The sequence below is a fragment of the Procambarus clarkii genome, chromosome 16, assembly GCF_040958095.1.
Source record: "Procambarus clarkii isolate CNS0578487 chromosome 16, FALCON_Pclarkii_2.0, whole genome shotgun sequence".
In the NCBI taxonomy this organism is placed as follows: domain Eukaryota; kingdom Metazoa; phylum Arthropoda; class Malacostraca; order Decapoda; family Cambaridae; genus Procambarus; species Procambarus clarkii.
Genome location: NC_091165.1, coordinates 37370108 through 37393934, shown reverse-complemented (window position 1 = coordinate 37393934; position 23827 = coordinate 37370108). Strand labels below are relative to the sequence as shown.

Sequence of the window (23827 nt, the reverse complement as noted above, 5' to 3'; positions counted from 1 at the left end):
TTCAATGTCTCTGATTTTTTCTTAGTTTTTTGCAGTAATATTATTCAATAGTGTGTATTGTGATATATTTACATAATAAAAGGGGTGACTCATCGCTATACTTAAAAGTATGGTGTGCATATTAGTGATTCAATTATTATCTTCATAAAACAATAAACAAATAGTTTTGCTGTTATTACACTATACACAGGTTATATATAAGTATCTGCATGTTTTGTTCACCATAACGAACCACTAAGTTGGTACCAAGTCGAAAAGCAACGAGAAGTGACCGCCACACACCAGACAACCACTCGTTGCCACTCCCTCAACAACGCCTCACTCACCCACTTTCTCCTCCCACCATCCTGTTTTATATTTTATTCACAATATACAGATGTTATATATAAGTATCTACATGTTTTGTTCACCACAACTGTACAACTAAGCTGATATAGTTAGTTCAGGCACTAAGAGTCATCGCTACACAGTCAGCTGGCGGCTCCCTCACTCATTCAAGGTCACACACACTAAACTTTCTCCCCCAACAATACTGTTTGCAGTGTTATTACACTATATACACATATTATATATAAGTATTTACATGTTGTATGCACCGTAAATTTACACCTAAGCTTGTTGGGTGCCCAAAGAGCATAGTGGCCACCCTCTACACAGCCAGACAAATCATGCAGACGACGTCACCTCCGTCACCCAAATGGCTCCTCCCAACATAATCCTTTTGCTGTTATTACACTAATACACACATTATATATAAGTATCTACATTTGTGTTCACCATAGAAAACCACTGAGCCATAACTTTCCACAACTTTCATGAGTTAACATGTTAAGCAGGATATGAGAATGAGGAAAGGAGATGTTCCATCAGTGCTAGATTTGATATTCATGAGGAAAGAATAACAGATACTATATTTGACATTCAGTACCTTCCTCCATTAGGTAAGATCCACCATGTCCTTTTGGAATTAAAATATGCAATGCGTTATAATCTAGAAGAGAATGGAGAATGAAACAACTGAAAAACTTGATTTCAGGAGAAGAAAATATAGGGAACTTGAGAAGTTCTTTAATTTAATTTAATTGGAAAGGTTTGTTATTAGGCAAAGAAATAAATATGATGTATGCCAAATTTTATGAGAAATATGAAGCTGGAGGTAAATACGTAGTATACTTGAATTCAGTTTTCAACTTTAATCAGCTTAGTTCCCTACATGATATCTGAAATTACACAAATCAAAGGTATTAGGAGGGATTACAAATCACCATAACTAACTTATTCTACAACACGAACAAATGAATACAGTATAATCTAATGAATAATATATTTTAGAAATATCACAATACTGTATATGATGAAGGGACCAGTACGTGTACATGAAAACTTATACCAAGACAGATGATGCGGAAGAGAAAGCAGAATTGGACTAACATTAATTGTGAAGAGGGCCAGAGAACAAAACACAACAAATGGAACGAGTACAGGAAGAGGTCTAACCCTTCAACCGAACCAGAAATACAAACAAGCAAGAAACAACTACACGGCAGTAAGAGGAGACAGAAAGAAACAGAAAAGGATTCCAAACAAGTGCAAAACAGAACCAAGCTTATTTTAACAATTTATTAAATGCAAACTGCAAGTAAAGGATAAAATTCAGAGGTTGAAAATGGGGAAAAGATTCATGAAAAATTAAAAAGTGCGCAACAGACAGTGTGAGTGCGCAACATGAAGTCATCAGGGAACCAGACACAATATGGATTTCAGAGAATAACAGTACGTAGAGGTGTCTTAATATGAAGTGAAAACAAGCTCAAGGAGCGTGGTAGAAACAAGGCTATGGGGCCAGATGGGCTTCAAAAGACTGTGCATCTGAACTCGGCACTCCACTTTAATTGATTTTTCAGATACCTGTATTTGTGAATACAAGTCTTAGCAGATAAATGAAACGAGGCAAATGAATTTCCAGTCTACAAGATGGTAGTAGGAAAGACAATTATAGACCGTTGTTGTTGATAATCATCGTGTCTAAACATTAGAAATAATAATTAAAATCAAATGGGCAGAAAACCTTAGAAATTATGTACTGTACTGTAACAATACTATGACAGAATCAGAGATTTTTCAGGAGAGAGATGGTTGGGTAGACTGTACATATCTGGATCTTAAAAAAAAGCTTATCAACAGAGTCCCACATAAGAGGTTATTCTAGAAACTGCAAGGACCTCGTAGCCTGGTGGATAGCGCGCAGGACTCTTAATTCTGTGGCGCGGGTTCAATTCCCGCACGAGGCAGAAACAAATGGGCAAAGTTTCTTTCACCCTGAATGCCCCTGTTACCTAGCAGTAAATAGGTACCTGGGAGTTAGTCAGCTGTCACAGGCTGCTTCCTGGGGGTGGAGGCCTGGTCGAGGACCGGGCCGCGGGGACACTAAAGCCCCGAAATCGTCTCAAGATAACCTCAAGATACTGGAGGGGTGATGGAGACGTCAGACATTAATGAAATGAGGGCAGTAATCAGAGCACTGTATCAGACTGGAGGAATGTTACTCTTGGGTTCCACAGCACCACAGGGTTCAGTTCTAGCACCAGTAATGTATACTGTGTATACAGATGATACCAGAAGGAATAAAGAATTATATGAACACGTTCATGTTTACTGATTATACAAGCTACTAGATAAGAAGATATGAAAATTAGATGATTGTCATGCTCTATAAGAAGACCCAGACAAAGAATGAAGTAACACTTTGCAAATGGAATTTAATGTGAATATATGCCACATTAAGGAATGTAGAATAGGCCACTTACAACCTATAAATTATGTAAAAAACTTTAAAGAATTCTAATAAAAAAAAAGGAGCAAGATATCTAGAGATGGATCTGGATAGAAAACCCGCCTGAGGACCACATAAAGAACATTAACCCTTTAACTGCACAACGCGCCTGCAGGCCCAGTGTGACGATAATCTCCTTCAAGAGATTGAGCCTGCTCTTCCCTCCAAAATTACGTCTTCACAATTATATAAAAAGACTATGGAAGAAATGTCCAACAACGACAACAACACCAGCACCAGCAAGGCTTGCCAGGGTGAGCAGAAACGTATGCAACCAGCCACCTGTTCGAACTCCAACCACCAAACTACCCGTTGATCGCTACGGCTCCGCTGATTGGTCGCCGGTCTGGCTGCACCTGCACTCGCCCCCAATACTACCTGATGTCTGGGGTCGCCCCAACATCAGTCCTCAGAATGTTCCGTGCTTTCGTAGCCAGCACTCCTCCCAGCTAGACGTTAGCGTGTACTGAGAGAGGTGGTGGCTTTAAGCCAATATTCCAGCACCTCCCACTTAACTTTTGTGTTGCACTTCTTGTTATTTTGCCTTAACGTAACTTTTCATTGTGTCATTTAAGTATTCTTATTATTTTGATTCATTGATTTTATTATACATATTTGTTTGTGCATTATTTTCATGTTTTGATTTATTTAACGTAATTAAAATTTCATTGTTAAAGTTTTACTTGTGTTTTGTGTGTCTTCTCCTTACCTTACCACAGACGAAGTTCCAGTTTTTCTATTTTTTTTTTATAACTATGTGACGAGGCCATACCCCTAGCCTTAAACAGCCGAACACCAACGCGTTACCGTCACAAGTTTTATGGGGGCCTGTCCTAGGAGCCTCACTCAGGTACTGGTGCCAAGTGGTAATTTATGGTAAGCGTATTTAACTCTGTTAACGTAGCTTTACTATTTTTCATTCAATTTCATTTTTTATAAGGTGCGGTGTATTGTGCATTACGAGAGTAACATATAGTGAAGGTGAGACAACTTTGGATTACGTGGTGACTGTAGGCCTCAGTCATACTCTTAATTGGTCATCTCTCCCTCCATGTTATTACTCGTATTTACCATCTATGTCCCTTGAATATTTCTCATTCTGACAGATCATCATATTGGTACCCTGGTACTGTGGTCTGCCCCGGGTCAAGAGTACCCAATCTTCTGCAATCTGACTGTAGGAGGACAAAGAGGGCCATAGTTCCTCTAGCTCGAACTTTAGTTGCTGAATTGGGACCTCAGCAGCAGTTCTCGTCACCAGTTGACACCTCGCACCCCTACACGTCAGTCAGAGATGATGATACATACAACGGTAGGGAATTAGCTTATTTTTTCAGAGCACAAAAGTTCGCTAATTCTGTAAGTATCATATTAAATTCAGTAGGAAAAACTTGCTTTATGTCCTATAGAGACTTGGCAAGGTATGCCTACATCCTTGGACTACCAATTTTACTTTTGAAGCATCTAACTGTTTCATTTGTTTTCGAAACTTTGTTTCATTTGTTAGTAGGATTTTCTTGCCCTTATTCTCTTACATGAGTACCGGGTACAAGATTTCCTGCGCCCTTGATTTAATTTAATATCTTTCACTTAACGTTAATTGTTAAAGATCACACAGGATAGGTACCAGTTGCCACGTTGTCCTGTTTCTGACATTTCATTATTGAACATTCGTGTACCTTTATTTGCTAATTTCACCATGTTTCGTCTCCAAACTTTCCGTGCAAATCCAGCAGGTGAAATAGGGACTTTAAGTCGTGCCAAGAGGACTGAACTACAAACTCTTGCACATGAGTATCAACTAGAAGTTCCCTATCAAGCCAACAAAAATGACCTACACAACCTGTTGCTGGATTACTATTTAGAGCAAGGTAAGATAGACTCTGAAACTCATGAAACTTACTATATTGCAGATAAAACTGACTTGGCAACGATGAAACTTAAACTAGAGCTGGCTAAGATTGAACGTGAGCAGCAAAAGGAAGCCCGCGAACAGCAAAGGGAAGCCCTCGAACAACAAGAACGAGCAGCTGCCATACGAAGGGAAGAACAAGAACGTGAGATTGCCTTACTCCAGGAGCGGGAACGCATACGGCTTGAAACCAAACAACGCGAGTTGGAAATGCAACGTGAACATGACAAGCAACAAGCGACTCTGGCTCTTGAGTGTCGTCAACGGGAATACACGTTGGAAACTTCACACCTCGCTCAACGCCAGCAAGCTACTGCCAATCTTCCCGTCAGTTTTAATATATCACATGCAAGTAAGTTAATGCCATCCTTTGTAGAAGCAGAAGTTGATGTGTTCTTTACCACCTTTGAAACCCTTGCTAATCAACTCAGTTGGCCTGTCGACCAATGGGCCACACTTCTCAGAGTCCATCTTACAGGTAGAGCTGCAGTCACACTCAGTACTTTGGCGTCTGAGAATGACTACTACACTCTGAAACAAGCAGTGTTGGACGCCTACCTCCTCTCTACTGAAAGTTATAGAAGGAAATTCCGTGACCACCTGAAGGCAAGTACCACTACCTTCCTCGAGTTTGCTAACACGAAACGGAGGTATTTCATGAAATGGCTGGAAGCAGCACATGTCTCTACTTTTACAGAACTCGTCAACCTGATGCTTGTTGAAGAATTCTTGAGACGTGTGCCGCCTCCTGTCCGCCTCTACTTAGCAGATAAAGAAGAAACCGACTACCTGAAGTGTGCTAAGTCGGCTGACACTTACAGCCTCATCCACCGGCTGACACCTGAACCATCCTCCAGTAAGAAGTCGTGGTACAGTTACGAGAAGGTGAGCCCCGATCAAGCTGGTTCACAACTGTACTGCAAATATTGTAGACTCTATGGACATACCATAGACAAGTGTGGTAAGTCTCAATACAAGGGAACCACTGACCAACAACGACCCAAACCAACTCCTCCTAAGTCCGGTAAGCCTGTGATGAATGTTGGTGTTGATGTTAATGATCTTTCTCTTTTCAGTAACCACCTGTATACTGGAACTGTCTCTGCCAACGGTTCAAATCCGGAGGGACGTTTCAAATTGAAGATCTTGAGGGACACAGCGGCTCTACAATCAATCATCTTGAAGTCGGCTGTGCCCAACATAGTCTACACCGGGGAAACAGTCTTCATCACTGACCTCACTGCTACTACTCCATACCCTCTCGCCAGAGTCCACCTGGATTGTCCCTACGTGAACGGGGAAGTCCAAGTCGCCGTCAGGGAAAAGCCTTTTCCCATGCCTGGAGTGCAACTTCTCCTAGGCAACGACTTGGCAGAAGACCTGCAACCGACCAACCTGATCGTCATGGACAAACCCCAGGTGTGTAACTCTGTGCCAAGTAACCCTATTCTTGAGTATGTTCCAGCAGAGGTTCAAGAGAGTGATGAAGTTTCTCCTCCGGTTCTCGTGACCACCCGTGCACAAGCCGCACGTCCACAGCCAGCTGACTCTACTGCTACCGCTGTCCCTCAAGACCCTCAGAAACTACCCCCGCATCTGACCAAGTTGGAGTTCCGTAAGTTGCAGAGGGAAGATCTTACTTTAACACCATTGTTTTTCCAGGCTGAGACTCAACCCGACAGTATTCCTGGGTTCTTCCTAGAGAACGACTTGCTCTACCGCAGATATAGACCCAGTAAACTGAAGGAGGAGGACGATTGGGCCAACACCGAACAACTTGTGATTCCCACCAGCCTGCGGCCCACTATTCTACACCTGGCCCATGGAGCATTCTCCCACTACGGCTTCAACAAGACTTACCATGGGATTCGCCAAGACTACTACTGGCCAGGTATGGTAAATAACGTCAAACAGTACGTAAAACAGTGTCATACATGTCAGATGGCAGGCAAACCGAACGTCTCCATTCCCAGAGCACCACTGATTCCCATACAGGTGCCTGCGGAACCTTTCCACAGACTCATAATAGACTGTGTCGGTCCTTTACCTCGGACCAGTTCAGGTAACGCCTACATCCTAACCATCCTGTGTCCTACCACCAGATTTCCCATAGCAGTTCCAGTGAAGAACATCACGGCTGCTACGGTTATCAAACATCTATTGAAGATCTTCACTCAATACGGATTTCCCAGGGAGATTCAAAGTGACTGTGGCACCAACTTCACCAGTGATCTCTTCAAAAGGACACTGGAGGAGTTCAACATCAAACAGGTATTGTCCAGCCCCTATCATCCTGCTTCACAGGGTTCTCTTGAACGTAGTCATCAGACCATCAAAGCACTCTTGAAAAAGTTTTGTAGTGAAACCTCAAAGGATTGGGATAAGCAGATTGACCTAATAATGTGTATTTTCAGAAGTCTCCCCAATGAGTCCCTAGGAGTATCTCCTTATGAGATGCTCTACGGCCGTAAGTGCCGTACTCCCCTTAAGGCTTTCAAAGACTCTCTCAGAGATGCCACCTTCAGTGAGCATCAGAATGTGCCCCAGTTTCTTCAAAACCTTCAACACATTCTAGAGAGAGTCCACCGCTTTGCTCATGATAATCTATTGAAAGCCCAGGTGAGAATGAAGACTCATTACGACCAGACCAGCAAAGTAAGAAAATTCAAGCCGGGAGACTTCGTCCTTGCTTATTTCCCTATCCCAGGTTCACCTTTACAAAACAGATTTTCAGGACCCTACTGCGTCAAAGAGTGCAGGAATAATAATAATTATGTGATAGAGACTCCAGATAGGCGGCGGAAGACCCAGCTGTGCCACGTCAACCTCCTGAAGCAATATAATGGTACTCCTCCCACTGTCTTGACTAATTATTCCACATTCACAGAACCCTACATCCACAGTGAGACCTTCCCAGCTTCTCCTCCCGAAAGCACTGACAAGGAGTCAGCGCTTTCTAATTCCGAAATCCTTAATGATCTTCCCAAATACTTTCAGGATAATCATAGTGCACCTCTCGTCAAGATCTTCAGAGAACATCAAGAGTTGTTCAGAGATGATCCCCAAGAGTGTAATGTTACCCAGCACGACATCCAACTGCTCCCCGACACCCGGCCGATTCGTCAACCCTTCTACCGAATCAGCCCGAGCAAGAAGGAAGTCATGCGTGCTGAGGTGCAATACCTCTTGGATCATGGACTGGCTACACCTTGTGAGTCCCCCTGGGCCTCACCCTGTATCTTGGTGCCCAAACCCCAAGGTAAGGTGCGGTTGTGCACCGACTATCGTAAACTGAACTCTGTCACTGTCAAGGATGCTTACCCCTTGCCAAGGATAGATGACATCCTTGATGCCATTGGTAGTGCCCAGTACTTGTCCCAAGTGGACTTGCTTAAGGGGTACTATCAAGTGTGTCTTACGGAGCGCGCTAAAGAGATATCTGCCTTCATCACTCCTTTTGGACTTTTCAGATATGAACGCCTTCCTTTCGGACTATGTAATGCCCCGGCCACCTTTCAAAGAGCTGTCAACCGTGTCATCCAGGGCTTGGATAACACATACGCCTACCTGGACGATATCGTCGTAGCCTCCAACTCCTGGAGTGAACATCTGCTCCAGCTGCGACGTCTGTTCTCCAAGCTCCTGACAGCCGGCCTCACCATCAACCTGGGCAAGTCCACTTTCGCGAAAGGTAAAGTGCGTTATCTGGGTCATGTTATTGGGAGTGGCAGCATAGCTCCGTTAGACTCACACACTCAAGCCATCCTACAGTATCCACAGCCTACCACCAGGAAGCAGCTCCTGCGCTTCCTTGGTCTTGCCTCTTACTACCGTAGGTTTGTGAGGAATTTCAGTACAGTCGCCACACCTCTAATTCTATTAACCAGTCCCAAGCAACGGTATAATTGGACCATGCAGCAAACCGTTGCTTTCGAACAACTCAAATTCCTCCTCTGTTCTAACCCCATTCTCGCCTCTCCAGATATCACCAAGCCTTTCGTCCTTCATGTCGACGCCAGTGGTACCGGCGTTGGTGGTGTCCTGATGCAACTACGAGGCGAGGAGGTTCTACCTGTCAGCTACTACAGCTACAAACTGAAACCACACCAGAGGAACTACAGCACTATTGAAAAGGAGCTACTATCCATCGTCCTGAACCTCCAACACTTCGCTCCGTACCTACAAGGCGCCAGGTCTACCACCATCTTCTCAGACCACAACCCTCTCCGCTTCCTACATCAAGCCCAATTCACCAACCAGCGTCTTCTACGATGGGCTCTGTATTTACAAGACTTCAACCTGGAGATCCGCTATATCAAGGGTTCTGACAACACCATAGCCGATGCCCTCTCCAGAGTTTATGAAGTAGAAGCGACTCCATCCATTACTCCACCACATAACGACGTACTTCTTCCAGAACCGCAGGCTTCGGGGGAGAGTTGTGACGATAATCTCCTTCAAGAGATTGAGCCTGCTCTTCCCTCCAAAATTACGTCTTCACAATTATATAAAAAGACTATGGAAGAAATGTCCAACAACGACAACAACACCAGCACCAGCAAGGCTTGCCAGGGTGAGCAGAAACGTATGCAACCAGCCACCTGTTCGAACTCCAACCACCAAACTACCCGTTGATCGCTACGGCTCCGCTGATTGGTCGCCGGTCTGGCTGCACCTGCACTCGCCCCCAATACTACCTGATGTCTGGGGTCGCCCCAACATCAGTCCTCAGAATGTTCCGTGCTTTCGTAGCCAGCACTCCTCCCAGCTAGACGTTAGCGTGTACTGAGAGAGGTGGTGGCTTTAAGCCAATATTCCAGCACCTCCCACTTAACTTTTGTGTTGCACTTCTTGTTATTTTGCCTTAACGTAACTTTTCATTGTGTCATTTAAGTATTCTTATTATTTTGATTCATTGATTTTATTATACATATTTGTTTGTGCATTATTTTCATGTTTTGATTTATTTAACGTAATTAAAATTTCATTGTTAAAGTTTTACTTGTGTTTTGTGTGTCTTCTCCTTACCTTACCACAGACGAAGTTCCAGTTTTTCTATTTTTTTTTTATAACTATGTGACGAGGCCATACCCCTAGCCTTAAACAGCCGAACACCAACGCGTTACCGTCACACCCAGGCTTCGGGTGCGCAACGCGCCTCCGGGTGTTTTTATTTTTCACGTTCCATTCAAAACTCCCGCGGCTACATGGGGTTCACATCAGCTTCCTCAGGGCTCTTGTAAACAGACGCCATCTTAAAAAAAAATCATGGTCCACATTGCCGGGTGTCAGAGCCTCAGTAGTGAGTGAGCAACCAAGGCTGGCGCTTGCAGCATAAGCGCACAGCACTGCTGTTCAGCAGTGCTGTGCGCTGTTGCCTAGCAAAACTGTTGTTTTTGACATACCCATACTGGGGGAAGGGTTTTTGACACTTTAAAAAAAAAACAATGAATTTTTTCAAGAGAATTTATTTCCTGCGCACTGGGGGGATGTCATATTTATAGGCCGCGCAGTTAAAGGGTTAAACATTATGTGAAGAGATTATGCTACGCTTTCCAACTTCAGAATTGCTTTTAAATACCGTACATGGTTGATGAAATATTAACAAAATTGTTCACAACCATTGTGAGACCAAAATTTAAATATGCAGTGCTGGACTGATCTGTTGATAAAAGCAAAGCTAAACAAAATATGCCTGGGTTCTGACACTGGGCTACAAGCACCACAGTTGGTCACCAACGAGCCAGGACCACCACCCTCCAAAGAACAACTATAGATTGAAAAGAACCCAAAGCAACAACTGAACCGGTGGATATAAGTAAAAGAACCTCTACCTTGACCATTCTAATTGAAAGGTATTCGCTATGAGAGCTTTGAGATCAGAGAATGGAGCCACAAACTAGGGAAGACTCCGGTTCCAAGCCGACGCGAATAGGTCCACCTCGGGCAACAAAACGTCTCATGGGGCCAACGGAAGGACACACTGTCAATGGTCCACTCCATGGAAATGGTGCTGCAGTCAGATATCTCATCCACGAGAAAATTACAGACACACTGCATGTGAACTACATGGAGAATCAAACCCTGAGAACCCAGAAGCCAAGCCACTCAAAAATATCCAGCTATGCAGGGCAAGAAACTGAAGCTACTCCCCCTTTAGTTCAGGCAATGAATCACCTGGGAGCAGTTGATGGAGCCAAGGATTGGAGCTCAAAGGAAGCCAAATCCTCCTCAATGTGTGCCACAAAGCCATAAATTCATTTGTGCACCTGAAGGAATAAACAAGAACACCAGCCTTAGGTGGCCTGTTAAGTGTTGGTCACAAAGCTTCATCCCAGGGTTTAAGCGCACATGAACACATTGAGGAATGGGGAGGATGGTGCCACAAAGAGGAAGTTGGTGAAGCCACAGCCAACGAAGGATGAACAGGAGACGAACCTGATGACTATGGCACTGGTGAAGTAGATGGAACCAGAATAACCAGTACAATGTCCACAGTCACACCCTGCCCAGCAGAAAAACCACACAGGCAAAGTTCTGACTCCCACACAATTGTTCCACTAACTGCCCAGTTTCCCAAGGTTGATCCAGCACCAGATGGCAATGAAGGCTGCTGGCAGAGCAAGGCTGTCAGAGGAATGGTAGCGAAGCTAAAGTCCAAAGGCTCAGCAAAGTCCAAATTTGGGATGGAACTAACTGGGAATTCTGCCAGTTCCCCCGAACCTGAAACTGGCGAGCTGGAAAAGAATTAGATCCCTGGCCAGCAGACCAACTCTGAGCCCAAACCAGTCAGTTGTTGAGGTAGGACAACATGCAAACCCTCTAACACAATTACCTAAGTGTAATTATCTAAGTATAGCTACAGGATGAGAGCTATGTTTGTGGTCTCCCATCTTCCCAGTACTCTTTGTCATGTGACTCGTTGAAACTACTATACTCATGGGTTTTAGACTTCACCAGTTTATCACTTATCTTGTTCCAAACTCCTACCACTGTGTTTGACAAAGAAAATTTTATAATGTTTTTCCTGCAGATTTGTTTCCTTCAAAGCTCGAGTCTATTCTCACCTAGTTGTGCTTGCAGGGATTGAACTTTGACTCTTTGGTCCTGCCTCTCAACTGTCAATCTACTAGTGTACAGGTTCCTGAGCTCATTGAGTTCCATCATATCTGCATTTAAAACTGTGTATGGAGTTAGCCTCCACTACATCACTTCCTAATGCATTCTGTTTACTAACTACTCTGACACTGAAAAGGTTTCTTTTTTGGGTACTCATTTGGGTACTCAGCTTCCACCTGTGTCCCTTTGTTCGTGTACCACCCATGCTAAATATTTTGTCTACATTGTCAATCCACTGAGATTCTTGTAGATGGAAATCATATCTCCCTTAACTTTTCTGTCTTCTAGTAACATAAGGTTTAAATGCAGTAGTCTTTCCTCATAGCTCCTGCTCCTCAGCTACTAGTGGAGTACTAGTCTGATAGACTAATACTCCACTAGTAGGTAAACTAGTACCTCTGAACATTCTCTAAATTTGTCTTGTGCTTGACTAGGTACGGGCTCCACACTGGAGCTGCATACTTCAGGATTGATCTGACATATATACTATTCAAGGTCCTGAATGATTCCTTACACAAGTTTCTAAAAGCAGTTCTTATGTTGGCCAACCAAGCATATTCTGCTGATAATATTGGCTTGATATGGGCTTCAGAGGACAGGTCCAGTGTGATTTCAACCCCTAGATTTTTCCCTCCTGATTCCTGAAGGATTTCATCTCCCAAATGGTACCTTTTATCTGGCCTCCTGCTCCCTACACCTATTTTTATTACTTTACACTTGCTTGAGTTAAACTCTAGTAGCCATTTGTTGGACCATTCCTTGAGTTTATCTAGGTCATCTTGTAGTTTCTTGCTGTCCTCTGTCTTAATTCTTCTCATAGTTTTTGCGTCATCAGCAAACACTGCGAGGAATACGTCTATACCATCTGGGAGATCATCGACGTACAGTATATCAGAAGCAGGATAGTTCCAAGTACTAAACCTGGTGGGACTCCACTGGCGACATCTCACCATTTTGGGGTCTCATCCTTTAAAGAAACACTGTTTTCTGTTGCTTAAGTAATCTCTTATCCACTGGAGCACTTTGCCTGTAACTCCTGACATTCTCCAACTTACACACCAGCCTCTTATGGAATAGTGTCAAATGCTTTCTGGCAGTCCACGTAAATAGTCTGCTCACCCCTCTCTTTCTTGCTTAATTTTTGTCAGTTAGTCATAGATTTCTATTAACCCTCTGAGACAGGATTTGATATCCCTGAACACATGGTGGTGGTGTGTCAAAGTCCATTCTCTCTGGATGTGCTACTAGATTTTTCCTCACGAACTTCTCCATCACCTTGCATGGCACACAAGTTAGGAGACAGCAGCCTGTAGTTTAATGTGTCTGGCCTGTGTAATGGGACGAAGTTAGTTGTCTTCCAACTTTGTGGTAGTTCTCCTGTTTACAGTGACTTTCTATATACCATAGAGAGGGGTATTCAAAAATGCTTCTGCACCCTTTTTTAGTACCCATGGTGAGATTCTGTCAGGTCCAACAGCCTTTGTCATGTCCAGATCAAGCAGATACTTCTTAACCTTATCTCAGGTACCTTACCTTGAGGTTACCTTGAGGTGATTCCGGGGCTCAGCGACCCCGCGGCCCAGTCGTAATTTCAAATCTTCCAAAGCTACCTGGTTTATTGCCTCCTCTCTTAGTTTGGGGACTTCTTTCTGTTCCTAGCAAAGACCTGGAATCTCTTTAGTTCTTCACAAATTGTTCTCTTCAAGAAGTCTGAAAAAGAGAGAGATCTAGGCGTGGTTCTAGATAGAAAACTATCACCTGAGGATTACATTAATCCTTCAGTCATATCAGACTGAAGAAAGGCAACTAGAACAGAAAGCAATTCAAGAACTAAAGAAAAACCCAAAATATTTCTTCACATATACCAAATCAAAAGCGAAAACCACTGGCAGTATTGGACCTATACGTATTAGTGAAGGTTCATACACTGAGAATGACAAAGAAATTAGTGAAATCCTAAAAAAGCAGTATGAGGACATATTTAGCATTCTGATTCACAGCATGAAAGTGGAAGATTCGGACAATTTCTTTATGAATGATACCCAAACACCTGTAAATATAACTGATATCAACACGAGCATAGCAGATTTTGAAAGAGAAATTGACAATATGCCCATGTACTCAGCCAGACTCATGGAATTCAATATTTATAAAGAAATGCAAAGTGCCAGTAGCACAGGCACTCAGTATAGTGTGGAGGAAGAGCTTGGACATGGGGGAGATACCAGATGCGCTTAAAGCAGCAGACATTGCCCCTCTACACAAGGGAGGTAACAAAGCATTGGCAAAGAATTATAGACCAGTTGCACTAACATCCCACATAATAAAAGTATTTGAGAGAGTGATCAGGAGTCAGGTCACTAGATTCATAGAAACCAATGACCTCCACAATCCAGGCTAACATGGATTTAGAGCAAGAAGATCATGCCTCTCATAGCTACTTGACCACTATGACAAAATCACTGAGGCATTAGAAGAAAAACATAATGCAGATGTCGTATACACAGATTTTGCAAAGGCATTTGACAAATATGACCATGGAGTGATTGCACACAAAATGAGGTCAATGGGTATAACTGGTAAAGTAGGATGCTGGATACTCAATTTCCTGTCAAACAGAACACAAAGAGTAGCAGTCAATCGAGTAAAATCGAGTCCGAGCGCAGTAAAAAGCTCTGTACCTCAAGGTACAGTCCTTGCACCACTGTTGTTCCTTATTCTCATATCAGATATAGACAAAAACACAAGTCACAGCTTCGTGTCATCCTTTGCAGATGATGCAAAAATCAGCATGAAAATTACCTCTGCTGAAGACATTGATAAACTACAAACAATATTAACAAAGTTTTCGATTGGGCAGCAGAAAATAACATGATGTTTAACGGTGATAAATTCCAGGTACTCAGATACGGCAAAAATGAGGATCTGAAACATAATACAGGGTACAAAACACATCGAATCTGCCCATAGTAGGAAAACAGCATGTCAAGGATTTGGGAATAATGATGTCCGACGACCTAACGTTTAGGGAGCATAATCAAGCAAGTATTGCGTCAGCGAGAAAAATGATAGGATGAATTACGAGAACATTCAAGTCCAGAGATCATATCACAATGGTTGCTTTCTTCAAATCACTTGTGTTGTCCCGTCTTGAGTACTGCTCAGTACTCACTTCCCCCTTCAGAGCAGGAGAGATTGCTGAAATAGAAGGAATACAGAGAACATATACGGTACGTATAGACGAGATAAAGCATCTAAATTATTGGGATCGTCTCAAAACTCTCCAAATGTACTCACTAGAAAAGAGACTAAAGAGATACCAAATAATATACACATAGAAAATACTGGAGGGACAGGTCCCAAATCTGCACAGTAAAATAACAATGTACTGGAGTGAACGACATGGAAGAAAATGCAGAATAGAACCAGTGAAGAGCAGAGGTGCCATGGGCACAATCAGAGAACAGTGTATGAACATCAGAGGTCCATGGTTGTTCAACGTCCTATCAGCGAGCATCAGAAATATTGCCGGAACAACCGTAGACATCTTCAAGAGGAAACTAGATTGTTTTCTTCAAGGAGTGCCGGACCAACCGGGCTGTGATGGGTATGTGGGCCTGAGGGCCGCTCCAAGCAACAGCCTGGTAGACCAAACTCTCACAAGTCAAGTCTGACCTTGGGCCGGGCTTGGGGAGTAGAAGAGCTCCCAGAGCCCTATCAAGCAGGTATTAAGAACATTGTGTGAGGGGCCTATGCTACACTTTCTAGCTTCAGAATTGCTTTTAAATACATGGATGATGAAATACTAAAGGAACTGTTCATGACTTTTGTTAGACCAAAGCTGGAATATGCAATGGTTGTATGGTGCCCATATATAAAAAAAGCACATCAACAAACTGGAAAAGGTGCAAAGACAAGCTACTAAGTGGCTCCCAGAACTGAAGGATATGAGCTACGAGGAGAGGTTAGAGGCATTAAATATGCCAAAACTAGAAAACAGACGAAAAAGAGGCGATATGATCACTACGTACACAATAGTAACAGGAATTGATAAAATTGATAGGGAAGATTTTCTGAGACCTGGAACTTCAAGAACAAGAGGTTATAGATTTAAACTAACTAAACACAGATGCCGAAGAAATATAAGAAAATTCACTTTCGCAAACAGAGTGGTAGACAGTTGGAACAAGTTAGGTGAGAAGGTGGTGGAGGCCAAAATCATCAGTAGTTTCAAAGCGTTATATGACAAAGAGTGCTGGGAAGACGGGACACCACGAGCGTAGCTCTCATCCTGTAACTACACTTAGGAAATTACACACCTTGTCATTCTGTATAACTCTTCTTCCCCCTTTTGCAGCTTCATCGCTTGTTCTTTCACTGTTTTCCTACTGATGTGGCCATGGAGCAGTGTTGGTTCAGTTTTGGCATTATTTGCTACATCATTTTCATGAAGTCATTCTCGTATTCTGGCATCTCCCTCTGCTTTCAATTGTTCCTCCATGCCTTTATATTTAAATGGCTTCCTTCCTCCCATGCCCGATTAAACCAGACTCCACTTTTGCTTTTCACTCTTTTTTCTTTTCTGAACCGGGATAACCTTTTCTTCTGCCTCCTGGCACTTCTGAGTGATGTAATCCATCATGGCTTTTACAGACTTTTCTTCGGGTTCAGTTTCCTATAGTATTCCTATTAGGAACTTTTCTCATCTCATCAAAGTTTTCCCTTCGGTACTGCAGCCCTCTTAACTGGTCCTTTCCTTTGGTAGAGCATTCCTACTTCCACCAGATATTCAAATATCAATACACTGTGATCACTCATTCACACGGAGGCTTCGAATTTGAATTCCCTTATGTCTGACTCATTCCGGGGTGAATATCAGATCAAGTTTAGCTGGTTTGTTATTGCCTCTCATTCTTGCGAGTCCCTGGACATGTCAGAAAGTTTCTCGTTGTTACATCCAATAGTTTAGCTATCCATGAGTCTGTTCCCTATTCTCTCAGTTTATCTTTCCATTGTTGAAGTCTTCCATGATTAACAGTCTGCCACTAACCAAACTGCTAGCACATGAAACCATCCAAGAAAATAAGGTAATTACTGTATCTTGCCTTACCTGACATAGAATTAGATCCTTTAGTCCAATGCCAAATCCAATGTCCGACATGACTTCCTCTGAAGATAAATACTCGACTAAAGCTCTGGAAAAAAATAAAAAAATATTCATTCATATTTAATTAGATTTGGCTTGATCATTAGCGTGATCAAGAGACATTTCCAATCAATAAAGTCAGTCAATACAAATATGGAAATTATGCTTAAAGATTTATCAGTGACAGTTTAGTAAATTTACAGAAAATTGTCAACAATAGCAATGCACAAGCAAAATTTTATCCGACAAAAACAGTATTACAGAACAAAAGTGCTTATATAGTATTTATTTATCTAGAGAAGCAAAAGAAAAGATACAGTGGTACCTCAGCTTACGAGCACCACTGGTTACAAGTTTTTTGGGTTACGAGCAGGATTTGCTCTGAAAATTTGTATCGGGATACGAGCATTGCCTCAGGATACGAGGGGTGTTGATACGCGTACGGGCCGACCTAGCACGTGGTGGCACAGCGATCACCACTCAGTTTACAAGTGCCTCGCGCCCAGTGACTATCCCACCTGAATTTTTCACAAGGATTTACTGTTTCTTTTCGGATTTTTTGCCATTTGAGCATAAAATTTTTTTATTATATATCTCACCATGGGTCCCAAGAAAGCCAGTGGTATGGTTCAATCTAAAAAAATTATTTTGAGTAGAGGCAGTAGAGGATGTCCCTTCTTCATTAAGAAAATGTGTGAAGCATGGAAAGAACTGCAAAGTTTTGTTGAAAAAGCTCACCCAAATAAAGCTGTAGCAGGCCATTGCATTGACCTTTTAAATGACAATGTGATGTCTTACTACAGACAAGTGTTAAAATGTAAGGAAAAACAAGTGTCTTTAGACAGATTCTTAGTAAGACAAGCAAGCCGTGAGCCACAAGCAAGTCCTAGTGGTATGCAGGCAAAACGTGCCCAAGTGCACACCAGAGAAGTTCTCACTGCCTGATGTTATAATGGAAGGAGACTCCCCTTCCAAACAGTAACACCTCTTCTCCTCCCTCCTCCTCACCATCTTCCATACGCCAACAGCAGTCATCAACAAGGGTAAGTAATAACTTGAACATACTTTTGTAGTGTAGATTTCGAAGAATTAGGTATAAAATTTAGTTTGAAGTGAGGTTTTTGGGTAGTCAGGAAAGGATTAACTCATTTCCCATTATTTTTTATGGGGGAAATCAGCTTCGGTTTACGAGTTTCCGGGTTACGAGCCGTCTCCAGGAACAGACTAAACTCTTAAACCGAGGTACCCTTGTACTTAATATCCCAAGACAAATTCCAAATTTAAAATTTACTGCAATATTTTGGTATTACCTGCAACCATATACATAGACCACATTTTGTTCAATATCTAACAGTCAAAATTATGAACAAGATTTAATTACCTGATACCCTCCTCTGGCAAGAGTGGAAGAGATGCTCTCAAATACTTTGTACAATAATCTAATATAATTTTTTCTCCAGCTGCTGCCAATTGTTTGTTGCTGTTCATATCAAGAGCAGGGACATCAACATCGAGGGCCTGTTGACGAACAGTCTCTTGAGCAATGTAAGAGGAATCAGTCAAGGCCTCGCGCAACAGTTCTCCATTAAATTCTTCTTGCAATCTCTTGCCAAATGCAAACAACTCTGCATCATAATTCCTGTAGGCAGCATAACAAATGAAAGTCCTGTGATAAGAAGTATGAATTATGAGATATGATACTATTTGACAAACCATTAAACTTGTGTTTTGAATGTAGAGTACATCTTCTTCATAACCACAATAAGCAATTTATAATATCCTAAGAGGAAGTAAATACATGGTATTTCCCCCCCATACCACACCACCTGCTTGCATAATGAATCTAGTTTTATTTTTTAATTCTCACAATTACAATTATGGGAATAAGTATGACTGGGAGAGAGGTTTTAAGCCAGAGATAAAACTCTTAAGTCATTAAATGTAGTGTGAAATGACAACCTTGCATTGGCTCCAAGGATCAATGTACCTGAGGCCCAGTCGTTTACAAGGTCTCTTGGTAGTTTAAGAAAGGATTTCACATGTCTTGCACAGAAATCTCTTCAAAGCGTTATATGATAGAGAGTACAAAGAATGCAGGATGTCAGAAAACCTAGAAAACACCAAAGATCAGGTTGCAAATACCACCACAGAAGTACACATTGGCAAAAAACCAGCGTTGAATGTAATGAAATGCCATTTTCTGGGTGAGCCCCGGAGGCTCCCTGGAGCTTATCGGGCTAATGTATGTTATATTAGATCGGGACATTAGCTAAGGAGTTCAGACCTACCAGGGACCAGCACCAGAACCTGGCCCCTTCAGAGAGGTTTCAGGGAGCAATGGCCCTAGAAAACCCCCTTGTGGTTGGGGTTTTCCTTATCTGCTATCAACCGGGGTTAGGCAACCAGAAAGGTAGGCATAACAAAATAAATCCCACATGGTAAAAAACTAAAACAAAAAACGAACAGAGAGGTAGAAACTCCCTACAATCCCAAAGAAACAAGCAAACATCACATTTTACTGCCGCGTCGATCGTCCGCGCAGCCCTCTCCGCCCCGAGAGCGGGAGGGGGGAGCCCCGGACCTACTGCGCCGGCTGCCTAGCATCAGTTCGGAAGCTAAGCTTCAACCAATGCGAAAAAACGCTGACCGATGGGAGGGAGGGTTGCCAGGGAGCCTCCGGGGCTCACCCAGAAAATAGCGTTTCATTACATTTAACGCTGGTTTTCTGTGGGGAGCCCTTACGGCTCCCTGGAGCTTCATACCCATAGAGAAGGAAAAGAAAGGGCTGACCCGGGACGCGGCCGCCACAAACTCCGCAATGCGAAGCTGAGACAACAGGCTGCAACCTGCGACCCAATGCAACAAGAACGCACAGGAGCAGACGCGCATAAAGAATGGGCAGCCAAGAACCTGTACGACCCTGAAATCTCTGCACCTGAAATGAGCCCTAGACGTCACAAACACAGCAGCAAAAGCTGCAAACGTCTGAACAGCATGGGCGCAAAGACAGACCGCAGGCTGGAAGACTTAAAACCTCTGCGGACGACCTGGGAGACCCGAGCCCTGAAATAGGGAACGAAGGGAACCCAGATCAACCCAAAGTGCATCCCCAGACACGGTACACAGGTAACGGCAAAAAGCGCAACCGGATAACACAGGATGCACCCCCAGCCTAACCAATCAAGCATCAATAACCCAAGAACCCCTCCGGAAAGCAGCCGTCTCGCCCGTCGCCAGAAGGACGGAGAAAGGCTGCAAACATACAAACCTACCACCAGAACCAAAGAGCAGAAACCTGAACCGAAGGGACTACCACAAACTGAGAAGAAGATAAGAAGACACCCCTGATCAAGGACCAGGACGGCCCAGGTGACGCATGAGCAGGCTGGAGGTGAAACAAAACAGGAGAAAGCGTACGAAACCCAAGCCGGAGCAGCTCCGCCAGCGCCGGACAAAACGAGGCGACAGTAAGAAACATCAATTAGCTGTAGTCCTGAAAACCCAAGAAAGGACAAGACAACCCAATGCGAAAGAGAAGACAACCTACGAAGAGCAAGAAAAAAGTGCATAGAAACACCAGGAACATCATACTGTCACCGAGAGGAGCTCGCAGGTGGGACACTGTCAATAAAGCCACCTGATCACCACAGAGATGGTGATACCCGCGTCTAAATACCAGATGCGAAGAGCCAAGGAGAAGGCCAAACCAGTCATGTACAAGACCAGTCCGACCTGCTGAAAGAGGCGGTGCCGCGGGAAAATGCCCCGGGTTCGGACACCTATCAAGCAGTGTCTGAAAATAAAGTTGGGCCGGCCACCAAGGGACCATAAGGACTACTCTCGTGGGAATGGGCTCCAACCGAGCCAGAACCTGAAGCAATAGCTGGACCGGGAGAAGAGGACCAGGTACCCCCACCTCGACCAGTCCTGCCAAAATGCATCCACCGTGAACGCCTTGTAAGCGGGTAAGGGCGCCACATAGAACGGGCGACGCCTAGACCACGCCGACTCGAAGACGTCCATGGCCAGGAGTCCATACGCCCAGCAGAGTCAATGAAATGAGTCAACGACAACTGGCCAATCCGCGAACAGAGGAATGAACTGAGACAGCTGTCCACCAGGACGCAGGACACACCCCAGACATGAACCTCACGGTTAGCCAAACCCCGAGAATCCAGCAAACAAGCCACTCTAAGGGACCAACCCCAAAGGTCAAACACCTAAGAGAAATCCTGTGGTTCTGGCAAAGAACCGCCAGAGAACAGTCTGAATGGAGCTGAATGGTAGAGCACCGAGTGACCCAAACCCTGTGAAGCGCAAACCAGACAGCCACGAACTCGTGAACCGTGCTGTGAGCCCGATAGACGGACAGACCCCACCATCCCCGGCCGACCTGGTGAGCAGCAGAAGCTGGTGACGCAGCACCAACACAAGATCCCCGGAAGAACGAACCCAACGATTGCAAGAGAGGCGGCAGAGGAGTCTCCAAAAGAACCAAACATACGCCGAAGCCAAACCCGACCCTGCGGGCAGAGCAGAACGTCAAAGTTCAGACTCCCGCACAACTGCTCGAGCAACCGCCGAGCAACCCGGAACCCCCTCATGAACAGCCGAAGGCGGGACCACAGCTGCAGCAACACTTCTGGAGGGAAAGACAAGGAGCGGCCCAAGAGCCCTAAACAAGACCCAGCCAGGTCCGAACCCGGGACGGAAACAGATGGAATGGACTCCACATCACCAGGAAACCAAACCCGGCGATCTGGAAAGAACCACACCCCAGGCGAGCAGACAAGTGGACCGACTGGGAGCCCACACCAGCCAGTCGTCGAGATAGGCCAGACACCGAATCCCAAGCAGACTCACACAGGGCACCAAGATCCGGTAAAGATGCATAAATACACCCAGTGCCAATTACAAAATAGGGAAGACAACAAAAGTGGTGGTGGTGGGGCCTGTAGCCCCACCACCAACTGTGCCAGTCCCGGAAAAGTGGAGAGGAACGTGCCAAGAATTGACCTGGAGGTCCAGGGCTACCTTCCAGGCCCCCAGCCCCAACAGAAGCCGGACAGGAGACAACAGTCCTCCGATGAGGGCATAGAATCCAGGGCGCAGACTGAAGAAGTTCAGAAGAACCGCAGATTCAACAGGCCCATATCTGCATAGAGCAGACAGGAACTCCAGAAGGATGGGGCGGAACGACCACGTCCAACACACCCACTAAGATGACATGACAAAGCGCAGGGAAAGAAGCCCACCCCGCCAGCCCTGAACCCCCAAAGGGAGAGAAGCCGTCCACCACCGCCACCAGAGGCCGGAAGACAACCAAAAGCACCCACTAACTGCGGGACCATGCGAGAGCCAACAGAGCAAGCTGTCCCCCCCAGCGCCCCATCAACAGAAAAGAGAACAGAGCCCCTTCCGAAAGAAAAAGTATACATACACACACACATTATGTATATACACATACACATACCTATACATATACACACAAGGTATGTTACACACACGTGCATATGCACATACACATGTGCACACACACACAGTGTACACATGTACATGCGTATGCACACACACACATGCTAAAATAAGAAAATAATTAAGAAAAGAAAAGAAATTTATAAGCCGCCGACCAGTGGGCAGAGAGCACCACGCCGGCCAAGCGAAGAAGGCACAAAACTGCATCAAAAGGCCCACCTCGACAACAAAACCCCAAAGTCCCAGCACGACCACAACACGTGCCAAGACCCAAAAAGATCAGTCTGCAAGCCAGGAAGACCCCGGAACCTCAGAAGGCAAAACCGGGTCACACACGAGGAAACAAAGCCCCCTGAACCCACAAAGGGGGCCCAAGAGGAAGAAACCTCCGGAACGAAACCAAAGAACCCAAAGGAACCCGGAATCGAACCAGGGGGAGCCCAAACCACCACATTTGCCAGAGGAGATACACCACAGAAAGGCAAAGCACAGCCCCCCAGACAGAACCTCCAGGGAAACGGTCAAAACAGACCGAAAACCGAGGGACAAGGTGTGGGAGCAAGCATAACAGACAGGAACACTGAGCCCAGACCCAAAACAGACAAAACGGACAACCCGGTGTAAAATCGACACTCAAACGTTCCCAGAGGAACAGGAAACGGGCAGAAAACACCAGAAAAGCATAGAAATGACAACAGGAGAATAAAACCCCTGAAAAAAGGTGAAAAACTCACCCAAGAACACTCGCTTGCACACCCAGGCGCATATAAACAAACCGCAACGCCGCCCTGGTGGCCACGCCGGAAAACCGGCAAAAGAAAACCGCCACCAGAACAGAGGGCTGTGGCTGACGCAAAACATACGAAAACACGCCAGCAAAAGTGGGAAGCAAGCAGACTGGACGGGCGAAAAACTCAGCCCAGAAGCAGAAAACCCCGGCACGGGGCCAACCGCCCCAGAACTGCTAGCAGGCATCCCCCACAGCCCCGGGAACCCGCAACAGAGGCCCCGGGGCAAAGCCGTCCTCCAAGCCCTCCGCCCTTAAAGAAAAGGAAGAGTCCATGGGAAAGGGCCGTTGGTAAGACCCAGAAGCCTTGGCAGGAGGAACAGGCTCGAAAACCTCCGTCCCCAACCCGAACGGGGCAGCCCCCGAAAACTGCCCGAGTCTCGGCCCCTACTAAACCCCGCCTCAACCCCGAAACCCGCAGACCGTCCGGAGCCGGGAACAGGGAGGGAAAGGGGCGAACAGCACCTAACCAAAACGGGGTGGCCCCGGGGCATCCGAGTGGGAAACCAACCTAGCATGTTGCAGCAACCTAACCTAGCTTGCAACGTGGATGCC

At 44.8% G+C, this 23827-nt stretch overlaps 1 protein-coding gene across 1 annotated transcript in view; it reads right to left on the bottom strand.

The window, feature by feature from the left end:
* The window catches only part of mRpL44 (mitochondrial ribosomal protein L44), a 46971-nt gene that overhangs the window by 12596 nt on the left and 10548 nt on the right, over positions 1 to 23827 (bottom strand). Inside the window, exons 3-4 of the mRNA XM_045745645.2 lie at positions 18392 to 18649; positions 16975 to 17059 (exon numbers count right to left, since the gene is read on the bottom strand). Coding sequence (XP_045601601.1) covers positions 16975 to 17059; positions 18392 to 18649 — 343 coding nt within the window. The remainder of the gene's footprint in view (positions 1 to 16974; positions 17060 to 18391; positions 18650 to 23827) is intronic.